Source organism: Melitaea cinxia, chromosome 20, assembly GCF_905220565.1.
Source record: "Melitaea cinxia chromosome 20, ilMelCinx1.1, whole genome shotgun sequence".
NCBI classification, from domain to species: domain Eukaryota; kingdom Metazoa; phylum Arthropoda; class Insecta; order Lepidoptera; family Nymphalidae; genus Melitaea; species Melitaea cinxia.
The window spans coordinates 9,771,877-9,796,572 of record NC_059413.1 but is presented as its reverse complement, the minus strand read 5'-3'; the positions used below and the strand labels follow the sequence as shown (position 1 = coordinate 9,796,572).

At 37.4% G+C, this 24,696-nt stretch overlaps 1 protein-coding gene across 1 annotated transcript in view; it reads right to left on the bottom strand.

The window, feature by feature from the left end:
* The window catches only part of LOC123663736 (leucine-zipper-like transcriptional regulator 1 homolog), a 27,250-nt gene extending 2,554 nt beyond the window's left edge, over window positions 1–24,696 (bottom strand). Inside the window, exons 1-14 of the mRNA XM_045598402.1 lie at window positions 24,342–24,696; window positions 23,113–23,311; window positions 22,330–22,501; window positions 18,821–18,957; window positions 18,466–18,580; window positions 12,945–13,108; window positions 12,110–12,280; window positions 8,739–8,880; window positions 8,129–8,292; window positions 7,140–7,315; window positions 5,848–6,043; window positions 5,134–5,285; window positions 1,724–1,902; window positions 479–605 (exon numbers count right to left, since the gene is read on the bottom strand). Coding sequence (XP_045454358.1) covers window positions 479–605; window positions 1,724–1,902; window positions 5,134–5,285; window positions 5,848–6,043; window positions 7,140–7,315; window positions 8,129–8,292; window positions 8,739–8,880; window positions 12,110–12,280; window positions 12,945–13,108; window positions 18,466–18,580; window positions 18,821–18,957; window positions 22,330–22,501; window positions 23,113–23,255 — 2,038 coding nt within the window. The 5' untranslated portion in view covers window positions 23,256–23,311; window positions 24,342–24,696. The remainder of the gene's footprint in view (window positions 1–478; window positions 606–1,723; window positions 1,903–5,133; window positions 5,286–5,847; window positions 6,044–7,139; window positions 7,316–8,128; window positions 8,293–8,738; window positions 8,881–12,109; window positions 12,281–12,944; window positions 13,109–18,465; window positions 18,581–18,820; window positions 18,958–22,329; window positions 22,502–23,112; window positions 23,312–24,341) is intronic.

Below are 24,696 nucleotides of genomic sequence, written 5' to 3'. Positions count from 1 at the left end.
AGCACTAGTTTAAATTTGTAAATTAAAAAAAAAGCTGAAAGAGCTTGGTATTTGAATTAGGTTAAGTTATAATTATTTAAAAAATTTGAAATGTAAAATTTGCCGCGCCCTTGCAGGATTCTTGTTTGTTCTTCAACATTGTTATGTTATGTATAATGTAATATGAGTAATAATAAATAAATTGAAATTAATTGAAAAGAATTTCATCTGGATCAAGATTAGACTTTAAGTAGGTAAAATTGCTACTTTGGGTATTACTTGTTAAACTATAACAGAAGTGTAGAAAAATTGTGAAATATAATGGAACAATAAAATCATTTACAATTTAGATGGTGATAAAATACGGTAACATATTTAGAAAAATCAGGTTAAAATTTAATGTAGCAGCAATCACTTTCTGTTTAAAGAGAGCCCATACTTTTGTTTATCAAATGTTATTTTTACAAAATTTACTGTAATCATAGAAAATAAATATTACCATAATATATAGGTGCTTGGAACAGGTACAAAGAGTCTTCTGTGGGCATGTTGGTATCGCCGTAGTAAATATACCTCAGCAGTGAATCGAACGCCTCTTCAGATGGTACCGTGTCGCATATTTGAATCTGAAAACGTATTTTACGAAATGATTCAATATTTAGTTTCTTGGAGTTTAAATTGCCATAAACAGCTTGCTTCATCTCAGAATTTCTTTCTAAAGATAATATTTTTTATGAAATATAAATTAATATGATATAGAAATGAATATAATATGTACAGCTCTCAAGTAATGTTGCGTTCCTGTGGTAAGGGTCAGTACCTTCAGTCTGCTCAGGGGGGTTGGAGGACAAAGAAATTAAATGTTGTAGAGTCATGAAATTTCATGGAGCACCCAGCATCAGGAACTATTTTGCTCAAAATTTGGAGCAACTCAGCTGGGGCTACATCACAGCTAAATAATACTGCTCTCAAGCAGTGTTGTGTCGGAGCGGAACATGGCCTCGAAGTAGGCGGCGCGCGCGGCGAGGATGGAGCGGTGCGCCGGCCGCAGCGCGCCCCCACGCGCCTGTATAGATGTAGAGGGCTCACGTTGACGACGTTGTCCTGCGGCGAGAAGGAGCGGAACATGGCCTCGAAGTAGGCGGCGCGCGCGGCGAGGATGGAGCGGTGCGCCGGCCGCAGCGCGCCCCCACGCGCCTGTATAGATGTAGAGGGCTCACGTTGACGACGTTGTCCTGCGGCGAGAAGGAGCGGAACATGGCCTCGAAGTAGGCGGCGCGCGCGGCGAGGATGGAGCGGTGCGCCGGCCGCAGCGCGCCCCCACGCGCCTGTATAGATGTAGAGGGCTCACGTTGACGACGTTGTCCTGCGGCGAGAAGGAGCGGAACATGGCCTCGAAGTAGGCGGCGCGCGCGGCGAGGATGGAGCGGTGCGCCGGCCGCAGCGCGCCCCCACGCGCCTGTATAGATGTAGAGGGCTCACGTTGACGACGTTGTCCTGCGGCGAGACGGAGCGGAACATGGCCTCGAAGTAGGCGGCGCGCGCGGCGAGGATGGAGCGGTGCGCCGGCCGCAGCGCGCCCCCACGCGCCTGTATAGATGTAGAGGGCTCACGTTGACGACGTTGTCCTGCGGCGAGAAGGAGCGGAACATGGCCTCGAAGTAGGCGGCGCGCGCGGCGAGGATGGAGCGGTGCGCCGGCCGCAGCGCGCCCCCACGCGCCTGTATAGATGTAGAGGGCTCACGTTGACGACGTTGTCCTGCGGCGAGAAGGAGCGGAACATGGCCTCGAAGTAGGCGGCGCGCGCGGCGAGGATGGAGCGGTGCGCCGGCCGCAGCGCGCCCGCCACGCGCAGGCGCACGTCCGCCAGCTCCGCGCCGCCGCCGCCCGCGAACACGCACATGTCTTGCTCCAGCGTCGTGCCTGCGCAAGCACAATCATATTATTCTAGGACACACTATTTCCTTAACAAAAAAAACCCTTGGCATAAAAGAGTAATAATAAAGACAGAAAGATACACACAGACAAACATTAGCGTCAAACTTATAAGGCACATCTTTTTGCGTCGGTTGTTAAAAAGCCGTATAATGTACTTGTGTACGTTGGCAAGGGAACAGACCGTTTATTATACACACGTATGCACACTCACGCCAACAAACCATTTCACATACACGTGTACGCTCACTTGTCCTATTTCAGCGTCATGCTTGCGCGCACACGACAACAACCCGTACAATAGGCAAGACGACAGTATCAAAAAATCGTCAATTTAATGATTTTAGGGGAACACTCATATTCAAAAAATTAAAAATACTTCACTTCAGCCTATCGCAGTCCACTGCTGGACATAGGCCTCCCCAAGTTCGCGCCACATATCCCGGTCTTCCGCAATCCTCATCCAGCCTATACCGGCAATCTTACGTAGATCGTCGGTCCAACGGGCCGGAGGACGTCCCACACTGCGTTTGCCAAGACGTGGTCTCCACTCTAGGACCCGTCTACTCCAACGGCCATCGGTCCTGCGACACAGATGACCAGCCCACTGCCACTTCAACTTGCTAATTCTGTGGGCTATGTCGGTTACTTTCGTTCTCTCGCGGATAGTCTCATTTCTAATCCTGTCTTTGAGAGAGACCCCAAGCATAGCCCGTTCCATTGCACGTTGAGCGACTTTAAACTTGTGGACCAGTCCCTTGGTCAGTGTCCACGTCTCGGCTCCGTATGTTAACACAGGCAGGACGCATTGCTCGAAAACTTTTGTCTTCAAGCATTGCGGAATCTTCGAAGTGAAGACTCGACGGAGTCTGCCAAACGCCGCCCAGCCCAACCGAATCCTCCTATCGGCCTCCTTCTCGAAGTTGTTGCGGCCTAGTTGGATAGTATGGCCTAGGTAAATATAATCCTGAACAACCTCGAGAAGGGTACCATCGACCGATACCGGTATCGGTATGACTTGGTTGTTAAACATAACTTTCGTCTTATCCAAGTTCATACAGAGACCGACACGTCGGGAGGACTCGTTTAAAAATACTTGTTTAATTTTATTTAAAAGAATCACATTATTATGATTTTCAAGAAAATAAATCATTCATCGCTTCAGCCTGTAATATCTCACTACTGGGCATAGGCCTCTTTCTTCATGTAGGAGAAGGATCAGAGCTTAATCCACCACGCTGCTCCAATGCGAGTTAGCGAATATATTCCCTACTATGAGTAACGATCGCTATCAGGTGTACATGATAACAACCGGGACCGACGGCTTAACGTGCTCTCCGAGGCACGGTGGGGAGACCCACAAGGACTGCACAAACACCCAGACCATGGCAAACACCTGTATGGCCAATATAAATGTTTGTCATGTGCGGGGATCGAACCCGCACAAAATAATAAAAATAAATCATCAAAATACTCCAATCGGCCATTTTGATTGAAACACGAACCACAGCGCATGACGTCAAGCTTATATAAACATCCTGTCAATACTCTCATTCCCTGTGTTTCGTTCCTAGACACAATAACTGTTTACCTAAGCGTAACGTCAGAGCCGACGCCATGACACCTGCAGCCGTTTTAGCGCACTATTTAAACTTCGTAAAGTTAAGTTTATTACCGAAATAAAGGTTTTTTCGTAAATAGTAAATGTATACCCACAATACGAAAGAGGTTTTCAAAATCTTTCGTCACGCCTATACACACGCCTAAGCGAACGTATAATTATCGGAAGGAATATTGAGCGTTGACCTTCAACTTTACTTCGACTTTTATGGATATATTTAATGGGTACAAAATACTTTATTTTTATTTTTAGCACGAAGCTATCCCCAATGTGTCACCGCTCGCTCAATATCCGTGCCGACACCGACACTGTTATACGTTTACACGCATACATACGCCAGAAAATCGTTTACTATAATTATACACGCATATATAGTTCGCGTCATGTAAAAAGGACGCTGGCCTTGAAGCTGCGCAGAAGCGATTTATCGGTCTATTTGGTGGTATGGGGTAGCGGACGGAAGTGTTTATCACGTGTCGCATGCTTGCCAGTGTGCTATTGGTTGGACAGTTCGACGTCGACTCAAAATATTATCGCGCACAAAAGTTTTAAATTACAAAATTCTCCATTTACTATTTATTTCACTAAAAAACAAATATCAATTTATCATTTTAAACACAGAAAAACTATTAAGATACGAATATCGAGAGTACAGATAATTAATATTTTTGAATACGACATTTCAATAACTGAAAAATTTGTTATTGCTTTTAATTTTTTTTTTTTTTTTTTTTTGTAATTTTGTAAAGTGATAATTATTATACTTATTTAGTCCGAATTATTCGCACTTGTATTTCTAGTATTTTTTAATGTACCTACCAATAACCATTATACGAAGCCGCGAGTGAAAGCGTAATTAAAAAATAAAACAGAAGTACTTTTGTGCGCGAGTATACCCATGCGCAAACGCACCCCCTCCAGTTTCTTTCAGCGTTCTTTTTACATGACGCGAACTATACTCACTTGTCACACTCCGTTATTATTATTATTTATTTTTGAGCCATTGAACTAAAAGGTACAATATGTTAGTTTATACAGAACATAACAAACTTATAAAGTAAGCTGTTGAAAGCCTGACGAGAGCGTTACAAAAAGTGTGATCAGGCGAGGCGAACGGAAGTTGAGACAGATAAGTTAGTGAAGATAGAAAGTTTTACTTCACTCGTGGTCTTAAGCACAGTCGTTTTTTTTTTTAAAAGTAAAACTACACACGCTTGACTTGGGGACTAAGCTGGTGAATGCGTGACGAGAGCGTGACAAAAAGTATGATCGGGCGAGGCGAACGGAATTTGAGAGGAAGATATAAGTTACAGAAGATAGAATGGACTAGTGTTACGTTTCGTATATTACGTAGGAGAAACTAAAGAAGTTTTACTTCAGTCATATGGCCTAAAGCACACTTGTTTTTTTTTACATAAATTGCATTTGTTAACATTTAATAAAAACTATAGTCTAGCTAATGAAAGTACGGCTAGATATTCCCCAATTAAAGAGGTAATATACCCGATGGTGGTAACCCTACAGTGTTGTCATTTAAAAAGTATGCAAAAAAACCGAGTATCTACTTTCGTTAGCCAGACTATATACATTTAAATTACCAATCACTTCCTCCTCTTGCTCGTTGTTAGCGGATATTTTATGCGTTGGTTGGTGTCGACGACGGATCACTTCTACCATTAACCGCTGGTCCATCTGCTCAAACTCCGACGACATCACGATAGCCGTAAAATTGTAGTCTTTCACGACGAACCTACATGAAATTAATAATTTAATCAACTTACGTTAATTATTGAAGAGTCTCTTAATTTCGGGAAGAGTAGCAAAATTATGGCTCGGTATAACTCGCTCGCTCGGTAACATTGTTGTTAACTTGGAATTACGTTTTTATTAAAAACATAAATAGTTTTTTCTTGCAGCCCACGAAAACAATACTGAAACCTATTTTTGGCCCCTATAAAAAAAGGTTGAGTATGGCTGCGCTCAAGGGGCGGTAACGCTCTATAGGGTCGGCAACGCGCTATAGGGTCGGCAACGTGCTATAGGGTCGACAACGCGCTATAGGCTCGGTAACGTACTATAGGGTCGGTAACGCGCTATAGGGTCGGCAACGCGCTATAGGGTCGGTAACGCGCTATAGGGTCGGTAACGCGCTATAGGGTCGGCAACGCGCTATAGGGTCGGTAACGCGCTATAGGGTCGGTAACGCGCTATAGGGTCGGTAACGCGCTATAGGGTCGGTAACGCGCTATAGGGTCGGCAACGCACTAGAGGGTCGATAGCGCGGCAGATGGTCCGGTAGTAGCGGGAGCCACCTCAGGCAGTACTCCTTGATGCAGGCGAGCGCGGCGTGGTGCGCGGCGTGCAGCGCCTGCAGCACGTTGCTGTAGCACAGGTTGGCGCGCAGGTAGCGCGCGCACAGGCCGCGCAGGCGCGGGATGTTGAGCCGCAGCGCCAGCCGCAGCACCTCCATCACCAGCAGGATGGTGGCGGGCGACGCGGGGTCCTCGTCTGTCGACCAACAGTTAAGACAGTTTCAGTCATTTATATAACCATCATCAGCCTATTATACTCCACTGCTGGACGTAAGCCTCACTCGGGGTACGCCACGAGACCCAATCTCCCGCTTTCGTTATCCAGTCGACACCAACTACGCTTTTCAAGTTGTCGGTCTATCTGGCGAGCCATGGCCTCCCGCATTATTTAATAATTTCACAGAAATAAGGTGATTGCTGCTGTGTGGTTACGGCAGTAAAGAATATTACTCTCCTCCTTCTCACTCACCCCCTAAGGGGGGCTTTTCCCGTAGGTGTCGAAAGAGGCGATTAAGGGATAACAGTTCCACTACTACCTTGGAACTTAAAAAGCCGACTGATGACGGGATAACCATCCAACTGCTGACTTTGAAATGCACAGGCCGAAGACGGGTAGCAGCATCTTCGGTGCGACAAAGTCAACCCTACGGTCATCAATCCGCCTGCCCAGCGTGGTGACTATGAGCAAAACACACGAGTTCACGAACTTGTGCAGGCCTATGTCCAGCAGTGGACTGTGATAGGCTAAAATGATGATGATGATGATGATGATAATGATAATGATGATGTTAATGATGATGATGATAATGATGATGTTAATGATGATGATGATAATGATGATGTTGATGATGATGATGAATTTGATTCTTCTACAGATTTTGTATTTACCCCAATGATTAAATACAAGGTTAAGTTAAGTCCAAATCAGCGCCAAAGTCTCAGAATTATTTGTCACTGGTAACAAAAACTACTCGAAATCATTCGTTCTCAGACATTAAAGAACTTTAGAGGGTAACATAATAAAGTTTCTGAACGCTGCCTAACCCATTTCAATTCCTGTTACCTCTTTTTCGAAATATAATCTACTCAGTTGGATTGTATGTCCTAGCTCCTAAGGATAGGTACTCGATAACAATTTATAGAAATAAGCATTAGTTAAAATGTCAATTTGGCTTATATTTTTAGGCTTTCTTCATGAATGGTTTAGTGTGCATTGTAATAAAAATAAAGTAATATTATAATTAAATAATATTATGTTACTACACGATATCCATCTAAAAAAATTACATTACCTTTTTCGGTTGGATCAATTCTGTCAGTGTAAATGTAGTTGAGGACCATATTAAATGCTTCAGGCGTTGCTTCCGGCAGTATAACAGTGAGTTGAGGTCGAGATTTGTATGAACATTCCGCTGTAGCCTCTTCTTCACCTGCCGCTATACGCTTCGCCAGTTCTTCTTTTGCTTCTCTGAGAATTAAAAAGAAAACATACAAATGATTGATACTAAACAATACCTATGTATATATGTCACCAACCCGCCTGCCCAGCGTGGTGACTATGGGCAAAACACACATAAGTTCACGCCATTTTTGGCGCGAACTTGTGGAGGCCTATGTCCAGCAATGAACTGTAATGGACTGCAATAGGCTGAAATGATAATGCTGTCCGTCTGTGGAACTCTGTTCTGCTTTCAATAAGACAAGCTCCAACGCAAGCTTGTTTTTGCATTATTTGTGTTTTTGTTGTTGCATTATACGTCGCTCATTAAGTAATAACGGCCGTGATTTGTAATTTACTTTATATGTGTATATATATATATATATATAAAGTTATATGTTTACTTATTTATATATAAGTTTTTTTATTTATGTAAGTCTATCATATCGTAGTTTATATCTACGTATGTCTGATAATGCCTCGTATTTTTAGTATTAAACATGTAAACAATTTGTTTAACGTTATTTATTATTGATTTTTCCTCCTTAATATGTGCACACTTCTAACCGCTGCTACTGTATCGTGTCCAGTACCCAAAGGTTATCTGGAAGAAATCGCTTCATAGTGATAAGATTGGCTTTGTACATCTTGTATTGTATCTTTTTTTATATGTGTCTGTATTTCGGTGTACATTAAGAATAAATAAATGTTTTTACAAGTAAAATTTTGTAATGCCAATTGTATAAAATTTAAAGTCTCCTTACTCATATATAAAACTATAAAATAATATTTCTTTTTGTAAATTAAAATGTTTCCAATAAAAACGATGTAAAACATTCTTACTTAATTTTAGCTCTAAGATACTGCGATCTAGCAGCAAGCATGGCCTGATGTGCGTAAACTGTGGTTTGATCAGCTCCAACCAGTAGCGTCACGTCGCAGAACTGCTGAGACTTTAGGATACGACCAAAATCGTCGTGCAGTGTACACCGAGGGTAGTTTGAAAGCTAGAAAAAGATTTTTTTTAAAGTAGTTTCTATATAATAAAGATTCCAAATAGAACAAAAACAGTAAATTATAATAATAAAGCCTAACATTGGCGAATTATCTGAGATCTTTTGACACCATTGAAAGTCTTTAATCCAAAAGACAAAGAAGAAATATATTGTTGGTCTATATAAATTTGATTTTGAAGGTCTAATATTTAAGTAAGTATAATAATACCAATCACACTTGCAAAAGTTCTGGTCCAAAGAAAATCAGGATACGTAATTAATCGATCTCCATATAATAGACATAATATAATATTACTTCTTAAGTTGTGAGTTGTTTTGTAGAATGTTTAGTGATAAATAAATTTATACATAATAAAAAAAATCATAATATAACGCAAGTGAAACATTTTACATTTTAACAATTAGGGAAGAAAAGTTAACGAGTAATTGTCAGTTACCTGAAAACGATACAAATCTCCACTCCGCACATTGTTGTCTACGGTGCCGCCGAAGATGTACATGGCATCGCCTACTACCGCGCCTGCGTGGAACAGCCGGCCTGATGGGATCTGGGAATCCGCAGCTGGGTGGACTACCGACCTAATCGAGAATTTAATTTTATAGTACACAGGAGACCGACCGAATAAAACAACAGTAATTAGGAGCAGAATCTTGTAGGCAAGCTCAATTTAAAGTAAGGTAGGTAAAGTAGGTAAGGTAGGTAAAGTAGGTAAGGTAGGTAAAGTAGGTAAGGTAGGTAAAGTAGGTAAGGTAGGTAAAGTAGGTAGATGTGCCGTTCTAATTTTATTTGCGTATATCATATTTGCCGTTCTGCTTCCGGCTGTGAAGTGGCCAACTTCACCCTATAACTTGTCAGTCTTTTTAATTTATAAACACCAGTTTTTATCCGTGTTATTATAACATTTGTTGTGTTGTGGTGAGAGATACGATTTTTGGAGAGCAGGGGTAAATCTATAAATAATATAGTTGCTCAATAGTTTACACAAATAATTACGAAAGATCATCGCATTAAAGGTTTATTTACAGACTACCCCCATATTTTTAACAACAACCGACAAAAACGAACTTCGACTTTTGCCGTCATCGAACGTCAAGTACGACCATAGTGTTGCCAGTCTGCTAACGGGAAAACCACAATAGAAGGACAATTTAAATTACTTTGACCAGATGAAAATTGAGATGGATAAATAAAATAATATAATATCATAAAAAACTAACTGACAGCTAGAACCATTAATAGAAGAAAATAAAATTATGAAGTAAAATTAAGATGTTGGAAAGGAAAATAGAATACTTGGCAAAGGAAAAGAAGAAAAATAATATTTTTGTTTTTGGTATAGAAGAAAAAGAAAAATCTACATTGGAATTATTTCAAATAGTGCAGGGCACTATCGAATCTGAATTAAATATTGCTCTAGAGTCAAATGATGTGTCGAAGGTTCATAGCATCGGGGTCAATAAAGAAAATAAAATACGCCCTGTGCTTGTTTCTTTTACAAATATTTGGAAGAGAAAAGAGACACTAAAGCAGAAAGGAACTTAAAGGAGGTTTATGGAAAGACGAAGAGAATTGTAACTAGAGCTTAAAGAAGAACGGGCGAAGGGAAACTTTTCATGTGTCAAGGAAGTGTAGAAGGCAACATAAATAAAGAGAAAAGGAAAAGAGTACAATCTACGCCTCCAGAAAATTATAAGTATGTAAAGAAACTAGTCAGCGACACTCCATCAATAAAATAAAACAAGAAAAATTCATTCAAGATAACAAGAAATAGATCAAATTCACTGTCTCAAGAAAAGCTCAATCAAAACAAGTAGCAACAATATACTAGTAACCGGATGCAGAACAACACTACCCTAACCTAGCTGGTCCCCGTAGGGTTGTTAAACCATCACCCCCTAGAAAAACGTCCTTCACCATAAACGAGAAGAAATTTTTTTATCACGCAACTTTAAACGTCAGAACTCTAATGGAAGACCATAGATTAGAAGAATTAAGAATTGGAATACGCTCTAAAATCAATAAACTGCGATATTATTGGATTATGCGAAGTTAGGAGATCAGGAGAAGAAATAAGAGAATATAACGAATACATTTTTATCACAATGGTGAGATACAAGGAATGTATGGAATAGGATTTTGAATTTTAAAAAGGCTTAAAGGCAGGCTTATCAATGAATACAAAAAAGATTAAGCTAATGACAAATGCGATAAAACATAACATAGAATTAAGGCAAGAGCCTATTGAATATGTCGACGAGAATACGTATATCTAGGGCTAATCATATCCACAAAAGACCAATATTCAAAGGAGATCGACAGGAGGATAAACAGCACTTGGAAACGCTATTGGTCTTTGAAAGAAATATTTAAAAACGAAACAATCCCAATGACAATATTTACGAAACAGGACAAAAGTGAGTGCTATTAGCAAAAAATTAAAAAAAAAAAATACTGAAATGGAACTGGACCTATTATGAGAACTAACAAAGTGAAAGAAATGTGTGGGAGCACTAGGGGAGGCCTATGTCGAAGGACAACCTAACAAAAGAACCAGTCACTAAAATAGTAAAAAACTGCCATTTTGCAGTGCTACTTGTTATTGAATACACATACATACATATAATCACGCCTCTTTCCCGTAGAGGTAGGCAGAGACCACTACTTTCCACTTGCTACGATCCTTACATACTTCTTTCGCTTCGTCCACTTTCATTATTCCCTTCATACATGCTCTTCGGTTTAGGGTACTTTTTTCAAGACGTCCCTTATTTGGTCTCGGAACGTCCGCCTAGGTCTACCCCTTCCAACTCTTCCATCCACACTCGCCTTATACACTTTTTTGTCAATCGTTCTTCACTCATTCTCTTACATTCAACTATTATATACTTGTTATTGTATTTACTTTATATCTATTTTACTATTGTAATAATTAGGTCTAAACAAAATGGTCAGTGAATAAAGGCTTTATTTATTTATTATCATATTTGCAAAATTGATTTGACTTATTGCTTTTATTAACTTTCTAAAAACTAATTATCCTTTCCATTAAGTTACTAGTCTATTGTAAATTCACCATAAGCGACTAGACTGACTGAGGTCACAGCAGGAAAATATCCTTCTCTCTAAAATCTTGAGCAGCCCCAACAGATTGGGGAAGTGCACAGCTCAACCTTATAGAAGATCAAAGCTAAATAATAGTGCTTTCAAGCAGTATTGTGTTTCTGTAGTCAGTAAGGTGACCAGACGTCTTGGGGCGCAGGGTGGACGTATAGGGTTGGTAACGCGCTTGCGATGCTTCTGGTGTTGCAGGCGTCTATAAGCAACGGTAATCGCTTACCACCACGTTTACCATCACCGCTTATTGCCGACCTATGTACTTGTTTAAAAATAAAATATCTGGTACCAAGCAATAAGTACAGAGTAATCCAAACACGGTATATATAATTACGGCAGCACGTTGTGCTGCGTGGCTACGGCACTAAAGAATTTAGCCACCCCCTCTCTTCCCGTGGGTGTCGTAAGAGGCGACTAAGGGATAACAAGGTTCCACTACCACCTTGGAACTTAAGAAGCCGACCGATGGCGGGATAACCATCCAACTGCTGGCTTTGAAATACACAGGCCTAAGACGGGCAGCAGCATCTTCGGTGCGACAAAGCCAGTACTGCGGTCACCAACCCGCCTGCCCAGCGTGGTGACTATGGGCAAAACACATGAGTTCACGTTATTTGTGGCGTAAACTTGTGGAAGTCTATGTCCAGTAGTGGACTGTTTAGGCTGTAATGATATATAAGTACGGGTTGTTACCACATCTGCGTGTCGAGGTCGTAGCAGTGCAGGTCGGAGGGCAGCGTGCTGTCGGCCGCGCCGCCGAACACGTAGAGGTGTCGCGCGTGGTGCAGCATCACGTGCCCGTAGCGGCGCGCCGGCGCCGGGCCCGCGCTGCGCAGCAGGTGCTCCGTGCACACGCGGCTCCACCTGCGCGGGAGACAACCTCAACACGTGACATACGCTACGACAATTGTGCCTACGTTTTATCTTCTATTAATGTACACAAAATCACTGTCCATATTGGCATCTAGAAACAAATCGATATTCAATATGCTATATAGTCAAGTAATTAATATATATTCTGTCGCCAGTCGCCATTCTAACTTCACACTGTAACATCGTCGCAATAATTAAATATTGTAAATTATAATATTACAATACATATATCTACGCTCAATAGCCTTTCATTACATCAACCACTAGACAATTAGACAAAATGACAACACGTGAAATATGGGTATGATACGTGGAAATGGGTACGGCATGTGTGAGACAGGGACGCCAGTTGCGAGATGGGTATGACGTGCAAGGGACACATGGGAGGAGAGGGACAATACGTGGGAATACAACACAATCTGTGGGAGCAGAACATAATAGATGCGATAATGGATGGTCGCGGAGTCAATCCGCGCCACAGAATTGTTGAGTATATTAACTGTCTTTTGTAATTCAGGAGTATATTATAAAAAATCCCTTTTCAGAATATGTTCTGGGACATCTATGTCAGCAAGTAGAAATGAAATTGCATGATGTATGTACAGTTAAGTCTATACCATATTAGCACAAAAAATTAATGCACTTCAATACTCACGTATGCGTCTCAAAGTCAAACTGGAAGAGTGCGTTGGTGATCTTTGCACCGCTTTGCCCACTGAATACGAACATCTTCCCACGAGCGACAGCCACGGGGAAGTTGCAGCAAGTCGGTGGACACTCACCCTTCTGCTCTACTCGCTCCCATTGATGATTCTCACCCTAGGCAATAAAATATTAAGCCTTGAACCGTTATTTGAAGCCTTTTTATTTGAGAGAGACGAACTTGACTTCCGGTAGCGTGTCGGTAAATTTCTTCCTTTTTGACTGGTGGGTCATGTGACTTCCTTTTAAAAGTACCTCCCACCACGTTGAAGTTTCCTTTTTACCTGAAAGAATCTTGTGGCTCATTGGCGTCTTGCCTTCGGTAGCGTTCGGACACAATTTGGTAAGTCAGTAAAACTTTTATATAACTAGTATAAACTAGTATAAATTATAAATATTATAAATTATAAATTATATTTATTCCTATTATTACTACAATGTCATTATGTCATGTTGATATTATATTATAGTGAGGGTAATACTTATGTTTATTTGTGAAGTGACTTTAACTTCACACTGAATCCGTTTTATTATGTTGATGAAAGAAGATTTTTGCATTACGTTGTACTACCCTCCGGTTTTTTCAGACATTGTGGAATATCGAAGATAATAATTAAACATAGTGATTGTAAGAATATTTATGAACAATTAGTGTGACGTGTTGTTTTTGAATATTTGGTATTAAGAAACTTTATAGGCAATTATAAAAACTGTTTCAGTGTTTTCATTATTATTCAATATGGAAAATGAGGAGCATAATTCATTGGTCTTGTCTGAGGAATCATCTTCTGAGTCGGATTCCTCTGTGGAAGCACAACCAAGTACATCGAAGATTGCTCAAAGCAACAACATCAATAAGAGGAAGAAGACAATATATAAATCCAGAAAGGCGAGTGAAAAGAAAAGGCGGTTAATGGAGAAAACTGTTAAGGATTTAGCTGATCAAGTAAGTCACATTAAAAATTTTATCACTAGTAGCGTTGCTTTTCAACCTGCTTATCAATCAAGTCCTTACTCACATGAGCAAGCTTTGCTATCAGAGAATATTTCTGAGATTAGTGCAGATGTTAGTAGAGAATTATATGATAATGAAGTTGATGTAGCGCAAACATCCAACAGTTTTGATATCGCGTTAAATACAGTTCTTAAAGAGCCCTCATTACCCAAGACTCTTTCTAATCATATTGACATTTTGAATAATATACAGTACTTTAATACTGACGATTGGAATAATGTAAGATTTGCAGAGGTACAGAAACAGTACTGCTCAGTGCCCGGGTTTATTCCATTAGAAACCAATGACGAATTAAAACCTTATGATAAATACGTTCACTTAGCATCTATTGAACGTGGTTTTGCTGCTATTACTCATGCTCTTATTATGCAAAATGAAGCGTTACAACAAGGGTTTAAATCACTTGTAGATTGGTCAAATTCTGTTCAAAATAATATTACGTCAGTTTCATTACAAGAGAAATTAAACGAAATTTTTATAAAGGGTAGCCTACAAAAGATATCGAGTGATGTTTTACAATTAACTTGTGGTCATAGAGCAAATTTGATACAGCAGAGGCGTGAAAATATATTGCGTTCAGTAAAAGATGCATTTTTAAAGACTGCCTTGAATAAGATTCCTCCCACTCAGGATTCACTTTTTCAAAAAGAAACTTTTACTGCTGCTATTGAAAAGGCTGGAGGTATTACCAAAGCTTTTTGGCCTTCACAAAGGTCTTCATATAAGAGGGCTGCTGCGCAAGCTCAGCCATTACGACAGCAAACTCAGGCTCTGCCTAGTTATACGAGGGATTATTATGGCCCTCAACGATTTAACTATCCAGCAAATAGCAATATAAATGATTATTCAAATCGATTCCCAGCTCAGGCTTACATTAATGACAATTTTCAAATGCAAACTCGAGATCCATCTCGTTTTGTTCAAAGGCATCAACAGCCACAAGTTAGATCCTCGCATTTGAGATCTAATCAACAATTTCAAAGCCATCAACCCTTTCCAAAAGGGGCAAGGACTAGGTTCAATAGTCAGGCACGAACTCAGGGTAAACAAAGATTATGACTCGAAAACTTTCCATGCTGGTCAGCTAGAGTATTTTATCCAAAGATGGATAGACTCAAAAGCTCCCTTAATTGTCGTGAATATAATAAGAAACTTTCGGATACCGTTTGTAAAGAAACCACCATTACATACTCCAAATTTAAAAAAGAACATTTACAAGACACCAAGTTCCGAACAAATGGACTATGTAATAGCTCAACTTCTGCAAATGAGAGTATTAGAGCGGGCTCCTCTCAGTCCAAGTTTTGTTTCTCCAATGTTCGCAATATAAAAGAGCGACGGTACATCGCGTCCAATTTTCAATTTAAAAAATCTGAACAAGTACATCCAGATATCCAAATTTCATCTAATCAATGTACAAAGAGTGCCGAATTTTTTACAACTAAACGATTACATGATCACAATAGATTTACTAAATGCATACTTCCATTTGCCAGTAAACAAATCGCACAGACGTTATCTACGTGTTATATACAAAAACCAGTTGATGCAGATGACATGTTTGCCTTTCGGTCTTGCTTGCGCTCCAAAAATTTTTGCTTGCTTAACAAACTGGATCGCCCAATATTTGAGAACAATAGGTCTACGAATTCTTGTATATCTAGACGATTTTTTATTAGTCCATCAAAACCCTCAAACGCTTTATTTACAAGGCCAAAAAGTCATTCTGTTCTTAGAGAGATTAGGATGGAAAATAAATTACAAAAAATCGATCCTTATCCCACAAAAAAGCATTCAATACTTGGGAATTATTTGGAATCCCCACGAGAACCAGAAATATCTGCCGGTACAGAAATGCAAGCAGTTATTGAAAAAACTCCACAAATTGCAAAAACGTCAAAAAGCAACATTAAACGAAATGCAAAGCTTGATCGGGTCCTTGAATTTTGCCAGTTTCCCGGTTCCCAGAGGTCGTCTGAATCATCGAATGCTTTTAAGGCATTGCAATGTGTTACGGCGGCTAAATCCCCGTTATTGTTATCCAATCCCTCCAGATGGAATACGAGAATTGGACTGGTGGATTGTGAATTTAACAAACCGTTCTCCGATACTTTACCCACGAGTAACGAATTATCTCGTAACCGATGCATCAGAGATGGGATGGGGAGCAAAATTGAATCATGTAAGCCTTTGCGGTCAATGGTCTTTAGAAGAAGCAGCTTACCACTCCAACAAGAGGGAGATGTTAGCAATTTGGTGCGTCTTAAAAGATCACGCTCGTGTCCTAAGGAATTCGACTCTTTTAGTTCAGAGCGACAACAAAACGGTCATAGCCTATTTAAGGAACGAGGGCGGAACGAAATCAGATGCTTTAATGAATCTTTGTCGAAAAATATTCAGAATTTTAGATTGCGCGAAGATACACATAGAGTGTCACTACATCCCAGGTCGTTACAACAGCGAAGCAGATCACCTCTCGCGCAGTCTAGCGCGTCCCGAGTGGCATCTCCTGCCAGAAATAACCGAGAAAATTTTTGCTTTATGGGGAATACCGACAATAGATTTATTTGCTTCAGCCCGGGCTCACGTAGTACAGAAATACTGCAGTCTAGACATAAGGGATCCAAAAGCACGTTTTTACGACGCGTTCAGTCAAACTTGGAATTATCCACTTGCATGGGTGTTTCCGCCCCCTTACTTGATACCCAAGGTTCTTCAGCACATGAACTCAGCCAAGGGAACATTTTTGATCGTGGTACCACGGTGGGAGAAGGTATTTTGGAGACCGGATCTCAGAAACAGGGCAATAAGTCCTCCTTACATAATACACAATCTCGACAAAGTCCTTATAGATGTAATGACCAGACGTCCCCCACCCAGATGGCACGAGATGACTCTAGAAGTTTGGAGATGTGGGGGTGGTCTGATAGCCTAAAAGATTGGTCTAAGGAACAAAGATTGTTCTTACAAAAAGCCTGGCGTAGTTCTACTTTGAGGACGTATAAAAATGCATGGCAGAAATGGTCAAATTGGGCTAACAAAAATTCAGTAACTGTTTCTAAACCTTCCGGTTCTGACTTAGCAAAGTTTTTGATTGACTTGCATCAAATACAAGGCCTTGCATATAATACAATTTTAGTTTACAAATCCGCGGTCGCTACATTGTGTGATCCAAATTGTCATGACAGATTAAGCTCGCATTTGTTAGTACATCAAGCATTAAAATCAATTAAATTAAACACTTGTAATAACCGGCCTAAGACAACACCAATTTGGGATGTCGATGATTTAATAAAATGGTTGAAGGAAAATGTTCCTGATAGTAATAGTTTTTATGAATGTTCTGCTAGAGCGGCTTTATTGCTTTTGCTATATTCAGGTCGCCGAGTCCATGATTTGACCTTATTGACAATTGAAAAAGAAGGTTGTTTAATAAAAGAGGGATATATAATATTGTGGCCAAGGTTTGGTTCGAAAACAGACTCGGTACGAAATTGGCAATCTGGATGGCGCATTTTAGAAAATAAAGAATGTATTAATTTAGATGCTGTGTATTGGATAAAACGTATGATTGAATTATCTCACGATAGACGTTCAAAGTATGGCCTGAATAATTTATTTATTACAACATGTGGTTTACCAAGACCTGCCTCTCGAACATACATAGCTGGTTGGGTTAAAAGAATTTTCATTCAAGCGGGTATTAATGCTAGTCCTGGAAGTATACGGTCAGCAGTTAACTCAAAGAACTTTATACAAAATTGTCCAATTGATGAAATTTTATCTAAAGGAAATTGGCGTTCAGAACGTACTTTTATGAAATATTATTGTCGTGAGGTCAGATCGAAGCAAACAGGTCAATCTATGTCACAATATTTTGAACCAGTGAATGAGAACTAATAAATTATTGTACCTATTGTAATTCTTGAATAATAAAAGTTGTATTGATTATAAGTTAATGATTAAACGGTTAAATAAATTATATATGTTTACATTAATTTACAGGAGTTTCATTTATACACCTGGAGATAACAAACAGGTCTCAAATAAAAAGGCTTCAAATAACGGTTCAAGGCTTAATAACAGCGTTTTACCTACCAATAAAACGCTTATTAAGCGTTAACCTTATTTAAAGCCTTATACTCTACCACTTCCAGGTGAATATATGACTTTTATTTGAGACTCAATGAGCCACAAGATTCTTTCAGGTAAAAAGGAAACTTCAACGTGGTGGGAGGTACTTTTAAAAGGAAGTCACATGACCCACCAGTCAAAAAGGAAGAAATTTACCGACACGCTACCGGAAGTCAAGTTCGTCTCTCTCAAATAAAAAGGCTTCAAATAAGGTTAACGCTTAATAAGCGTTTTATTGGTAGGTAAAACGCTGTTATTATTGAAAAATAGGCCAGTTTGATTCACACCTACAAACTAAAGAAGTGAAAATTTTATCATGACTTACCACTAAGTTAATTGTCCACATATCATTTAGCCGCGCATTCCCATCATAGCCAGCAAATATCCACAATTTGTCATCATATACTGCAGCACCATGAGCTGAACGGGGTACTGGTTCTCTAGAAGATAGATAACAAAATAAATGTCAAATCTAACTGTCAACATACCTTTCTTAACCTTAATTATTAAAATTAAACTAATAAATAATTATTAATTAATTTAATAATTAATAAATAATTAATATTAAAGTGCAATTTTCGAATCTAATAAAATACAAATTATATTTTGAGATCTTTTTCCACTGCTAAAAAGGGAAATACAAATTACTATTACAGCTCTATATTTGATATGTAACTTACTGGCCAGTAAACTTCCACTGTACCCATTGAGCATTTTGAAACTTGTATTCAAATAGATCATTTTTATTGGTTAAATTTGAATTTGCTAAAATGTTGCCAGTGTATCCACCAAAGACGAACATTGATGATCTGTGCACCTGCAAAAGTTAAAACAGATTAGTATTCATTTTAGAATGTTAAACCTTTTTATTTTGCAGACAAAACAAAACTGAAAATCATATGCTTTCCTACAACACAAAGCGTTGTATGCAGAAGCAGTATGTGAATTTCGAACGAACGAACAAACTATTTAAAGATATTTCATATATTAATCATTACCGTAATATTTCGGTGTATTTAGTTGATATTACCGAATTCTTAATAATTATCTTTTTATGTAATAATTTTGAGTCTGAATATCAAATTACAACAAGCCGCCATTTATAAATCAAAGTTGAAACGTTTTGGTAAATTATCAAAATAAAAATAATAATTGTGTTTGATAGCAAATGAAAAAAACCGACTTCATATACATTGGCAAGTAATACAACGTAAGTAGACAAAAAAAATAACAAACGCATTAGTCGTCACTACGATTTTCGAGGGATACCCTCGATTTCTCTGGGATTCTATCTTTAGATCCTGGTTTCCTTATCATGGTACCACCCTTAGGATATCTCCTTTGCAACGAAAAAAGAATTATTAAAATCGGTTCATAAACGACGAAGTTATCCCCGAACATGCATTTAAAAAAATTGTTGAATTGAGTAACCTCCTCTATTTTTGAAGTCGGTTAAATAAGTATTTTAGTTTCGTATAACATTTATATCTATGTTTTATTTGAATTATTTTAATATTGAAATATATTACAAAATATCTGCTCTAAAATAGAGGATTTATTAACACAAGATGTGGTATGGTTAGTAACTCAATCTGTAGGACATTTTAGGGATATCTATCTAATATTTATCTTAAAAGTATTATTTCACATTCAATGGTTATTATATTAATTTTCTAGACCTATAAATATTTTTTAAATGTGAAGTTAAAATAAGTTATTTGGAATTTGTGATTTTATAGAAACCAAATTCAGTACTTGTAAGGATTTTAGTAAAACAGAACTTTATGTATTACTTAATATATTGTATTTTGTTATTTATCAAGTATTCAATTCATAGTAACCAAGTAAAAGAGCAAAAGTTTTATCAATTCTTAACATAGGCTTCTTGCTAAATATGTAGTAAAACATCAATTATACATGAATAATAAATAATTATAATATTTTGTGAAATAAATTTTGGTGCATATTAAAGCAATTAAAATATTGATTTTTGAATAATAAAAATTATCTGTACCATATAGGTAAAATTTCTGAACCTCATACATGCTAATCAAATTATTGTTCTGCTTATATATCTCTGCTTCCTTTAATATAGAATCAGATAGATTCTTACATTATTCAAAAATGTAAATACATAATGTGGTGGTTGTATAAAGGTAAAACTAAAATTGATTCTGGCAAGTATTAAGCTTTATCTATAATATATATAAAAGCGAAAGGTCACTCACTCATCACGAAATCTCCGAAACTATAACACCTAAAAACTTGAAATTTGGCAGGTAGGCTCCTTATAAGACGTAGGCATCCGCTAAGAACGGATTTTACGAAACTCGACCCCTAAGGGGGTAAAACAGGGGTTGGAAGTTTGTATGAAAGTCCTATGTTTTTGAAGTAAGGGACTTGAAATTTAAAATGTATGCTCTATAGATGGTGAAAAGATGTCCAAATAATGTATCTTTAGAAATCAACTCCTTTTTGGGGTTAAAACGGGGGATCATAGGTTGACTCACTGATCACGAAATCTCCGAAACTATAACACCTACAAACTTGAAATTTAGCAGGTACGCTCCTTATAGGGCGTAAACCACCGCTAAGAACGGATTTTACAATACTCGATGCCTAAGGGGATAAAACGGGGGTTGGACGTTTGTATGAAAGTCCTATGCTTTTGAAGTAAAAGACTTGAAATTTAAAATGTACGCTCTTTAGATGGTGAGAAGGTGTGCAAATAATGTATCTTTAGAAATCCGTTTCTTTTTGAGGTTAAAACGGGGGATGGTAGGTTGGCTTACTCATCACGAAATCTCCGAAATTATAACAGTTACAAACTTGAAATTTGGCAAGTAGGTTCCTTATAGAACGTAGATATTCGCTAAGAACGGATTTTACGAAATTCAACCCCTAAGGGGGTAAAACGGGGTTTAGAAGTTTATATGAAAGTCCTATGTTTTTGAAGTAAGAGACTTGAAATTTAAAATGTACGCTCTTTAGATGGTGCGAAGGTGTCCATATAATGTATCTTTAGAAATCAACTCCCTTTTGGAGTTAAAACGGGGGGTTGGTAGGTTGACTCAGTCATCACGAAATCTCCGAAACTATAACAGCTATAAACTTGAAATTTGGCAAATAGGTTTCTTAAAGGGTGTAAACATTCGCTAAGAATGAATTTTACGAAACTCGACCCCTAAGGAATAATGCTTCGTAATGTATATAAAAGAAAAAGGTCACTAACTCACTCATCACGAGAATTCAAAAACCGCTGGATGGTCCAACCAAAGATGAAACATTTATATTGATCACCTATAAGTAGTACAAAAAAAAAAATATTTTTTACAATATCTAACCTTTACGTTACTAGAATACTTTTTTATTTACCCCTGTGGTCACGGAGTCACGGAGGAGCGTGCGTTATGCTATTCGTTGGCATATATTTACGCAGAACCATATTAAAAACTAAATTGCATGCAATATTTTAAACATATTTACACTACAATACTATATTATTACTACATTATTTCATACCACAATTCTGACGAATTCAACGAACCATTTTGTTCGACGCGACGCGCGCTTCACGCGGACTTGGTCGCGGGCAACAGTTAGTGTATTATAAAACAAAGTTTCCAAAAGTGTATGTGATCGATTCTCTCAAAATCTACGTTTACGGAATGGCTAAGCCGATTTTGATGAGAGTTTCACTGGAAGTTTAGCGGGAAAACTTTGTGACACACAGATTTCAACGCGGGCGAAGCCGCGGGCACAGCTAGTTCCTATATAAAGAGGAAAATTCATATACTGTTTCTTCATGCAACTCTATGTGTTTTATTCAACATATAGTAATTGTTTTGTTAGAATGCATAAAATTATATTAACTAGTTTTTTTTGCATTAATGTTTCTTTGTATATGGCTAGTAGATTCAGGATCTAGAAGCAAATACTATGCATTAGATATATTCATTGCTTAGGCTAATAGGCACTATCCTAGAGAAAGGTTGGTGTAGGACTTATGCAAACTGTTTCATTTCAGTTCCCAGTAATACCATAATAAAACAAATTCATGTTAAGAAACCTTAGAAATAAAACTAAAACATAATTTATAATATTTTGTAGCCTTTTTCTCTTCTTCTTCTTACCTTTTATTTCAGACGTTGTTGTTGTATATGTGTGTTTAAACCAAAGATGTACTCACCACAGCTGAATGATGATATCTCGGAGCTGGACGTGTGCCCATACATCCTGTCTTTGTCCATGACTTTTCCTTTATATCAAACCTTATAAGATCGTTGAGCATAGATTTGCCATTGTCACCACCAAAAACATAAATGGCATCTTTGTAAGCCACAGCTGTGTGTTTGCTTCGCCTGAAGTTATTTTTTAAACCAATGTCATTCATAACAAAAAAAGTATTGTGTAATTTTTTTAAATACATAAATAAATGGAAATATTTTATAACATATTATTTATATTATTATATTTAATTTTTTTGGGGGTTTACTTTTAAGACATGGCCTTTATTTCTCTATTTTTAGTTTATTAAACTCCACAAATAAAATAAAGCTTTGGTAACAGTTAAGGAATGTATGGTAGAATGGGCAGACATAACTATTTAGTCATTTCTAGTTAACAATCCATTCATATATATTGATAACATTTACTTTGTATTGTTTGCTATTATTTGTATTAATGCTATGGTGATGATGATTTTTCTTTGGCCATCTCAATCACCACAGGAACACAACACTACTTGAAACCAGTATTATTTAGCTATGATCTTCTTTGTATTCTTATTTGTATAAGTCAAACCTTTGTGGTTTTTGTAATATTGTTATTTGTAGATATCATTTTTTAATGAATATCGATTAAAAAATTAATGATACAATAACAGTTCTCATGCAAATAATTATAATAATTAAATTATAAGTGATTTTGAAGAATTTTAGGGTAATTAAAATTTTTAGGATAATAATCTCACCTTGCACCAACAAACTCGTTGCACTCAGACATTCTCTTCCATTTATGTACCGTTTCAAATGGCCCAAATTCCATTCTTAAGCTTATGTCTAGTTCGTTTGGATTACGGAGTTGTTCCGTTATCATTTTTGCTATATTTTGCATTTTTGCATCTACAGGAATGTTTTGTTTTTTCGATATAGTTGTTCTTTAAATATAATCTGTAAAAAAATAATTAAATTTATTTTAAAATCTAAAAAAATGACCAATTGTTACATATTAATTTTTCTGTAGGAATTCTTGTCTAATAAAATAATGCAACCAACTCAATGTGTCTTTTCACTTAACTGGTTTCCTAAATAAACAGTTTTTAATTTAGAGTTTTATTACATATACAAAAATATCGATGGCTCCTAAGTATACTGAGTCAACTCTACTTTTAATAACTTTATTTTTTTCATATGTAATTATGTAAATAGGAAATGAAGTAAATGTTATTAATATCTTAAAAAATGAAATTATCAAAAGTTGTTAGTTGACTCAGTATACTTAGGAGCCATTGATATGTTGTTTCTTAAAATTTTTAATCTTTAATCTTTTGTTACTTTTTTTAAAAGATTAATTAAAAAAATGGATATTTAATACTATGAAATGATAATATAATATGTGTTCATTGAAATTTTAATATCTCTTGTAAGTAATAAATATATACAATAAAAAAAAATATTATAAGTAATATGTAGGGTAATTAGGTAGGTAGGTAGTAAATAAAATATGACTAAAAAACCTCCTAAAATCAATTTATTACACACTAAGTTCTGTTTTGACGTACTTACAAACTTTACTCATCATGCAAATTATTAAATAGTACTTTAAACTCATGCAGAATTTTAAAGAATTAAGATGGAACAAGTATAGAAAATTTAAAATAAAGTAAAAAGACCCAATTAAAGAGGTGACTCCAAAGATGTTTGGACAAAAGCCTTAAATGAGCATTGCTAGTTACAAAACTTACTTCTTAGGAGTTACAAGGGTGGCAATTCAAAATTATCATAACCTTACATCGAATAATCAACAATATCTCCAGGTATATCACATCTCTCAGCCCATTTGACAAAGTTACACTGTATTAAGGACGTAAATTTCAAATTTTAATATACTTCAAGTTAAAAAAATGAATTAAAGCAACACAAACCACAATCATATTATATTGATTCATGGGGTCTAAGCGAAGATTTAATTAGTACATACCGAATAGATTTAAATCAGGGCAGCACAAGTAAAGTAGAATATTAATCCAGCACAACGATGAAAATAAAGTAAACCTCAAAATAAACTATGGTTGAAAAATGGGTCGATGTTTACGGTTTAAGAGTTTTTATTTCCGGCAGGAACTTTTTTTTACGACAGCGGTTATAGTTTATTAACAAGTTTAGGCCTCTTGTACTTTACACAACGAAGAATTACTATTACTACTATCCGGAAATAATCTAAACATCCGAGAAGACCGACAATACACTTTCAGTTCAATTCTATTCTAACCAAAGTTCTGTCTAGTTTTAGAATTTGATATTTTGATTTGACTTTGACACACAAAGGAAGCTGT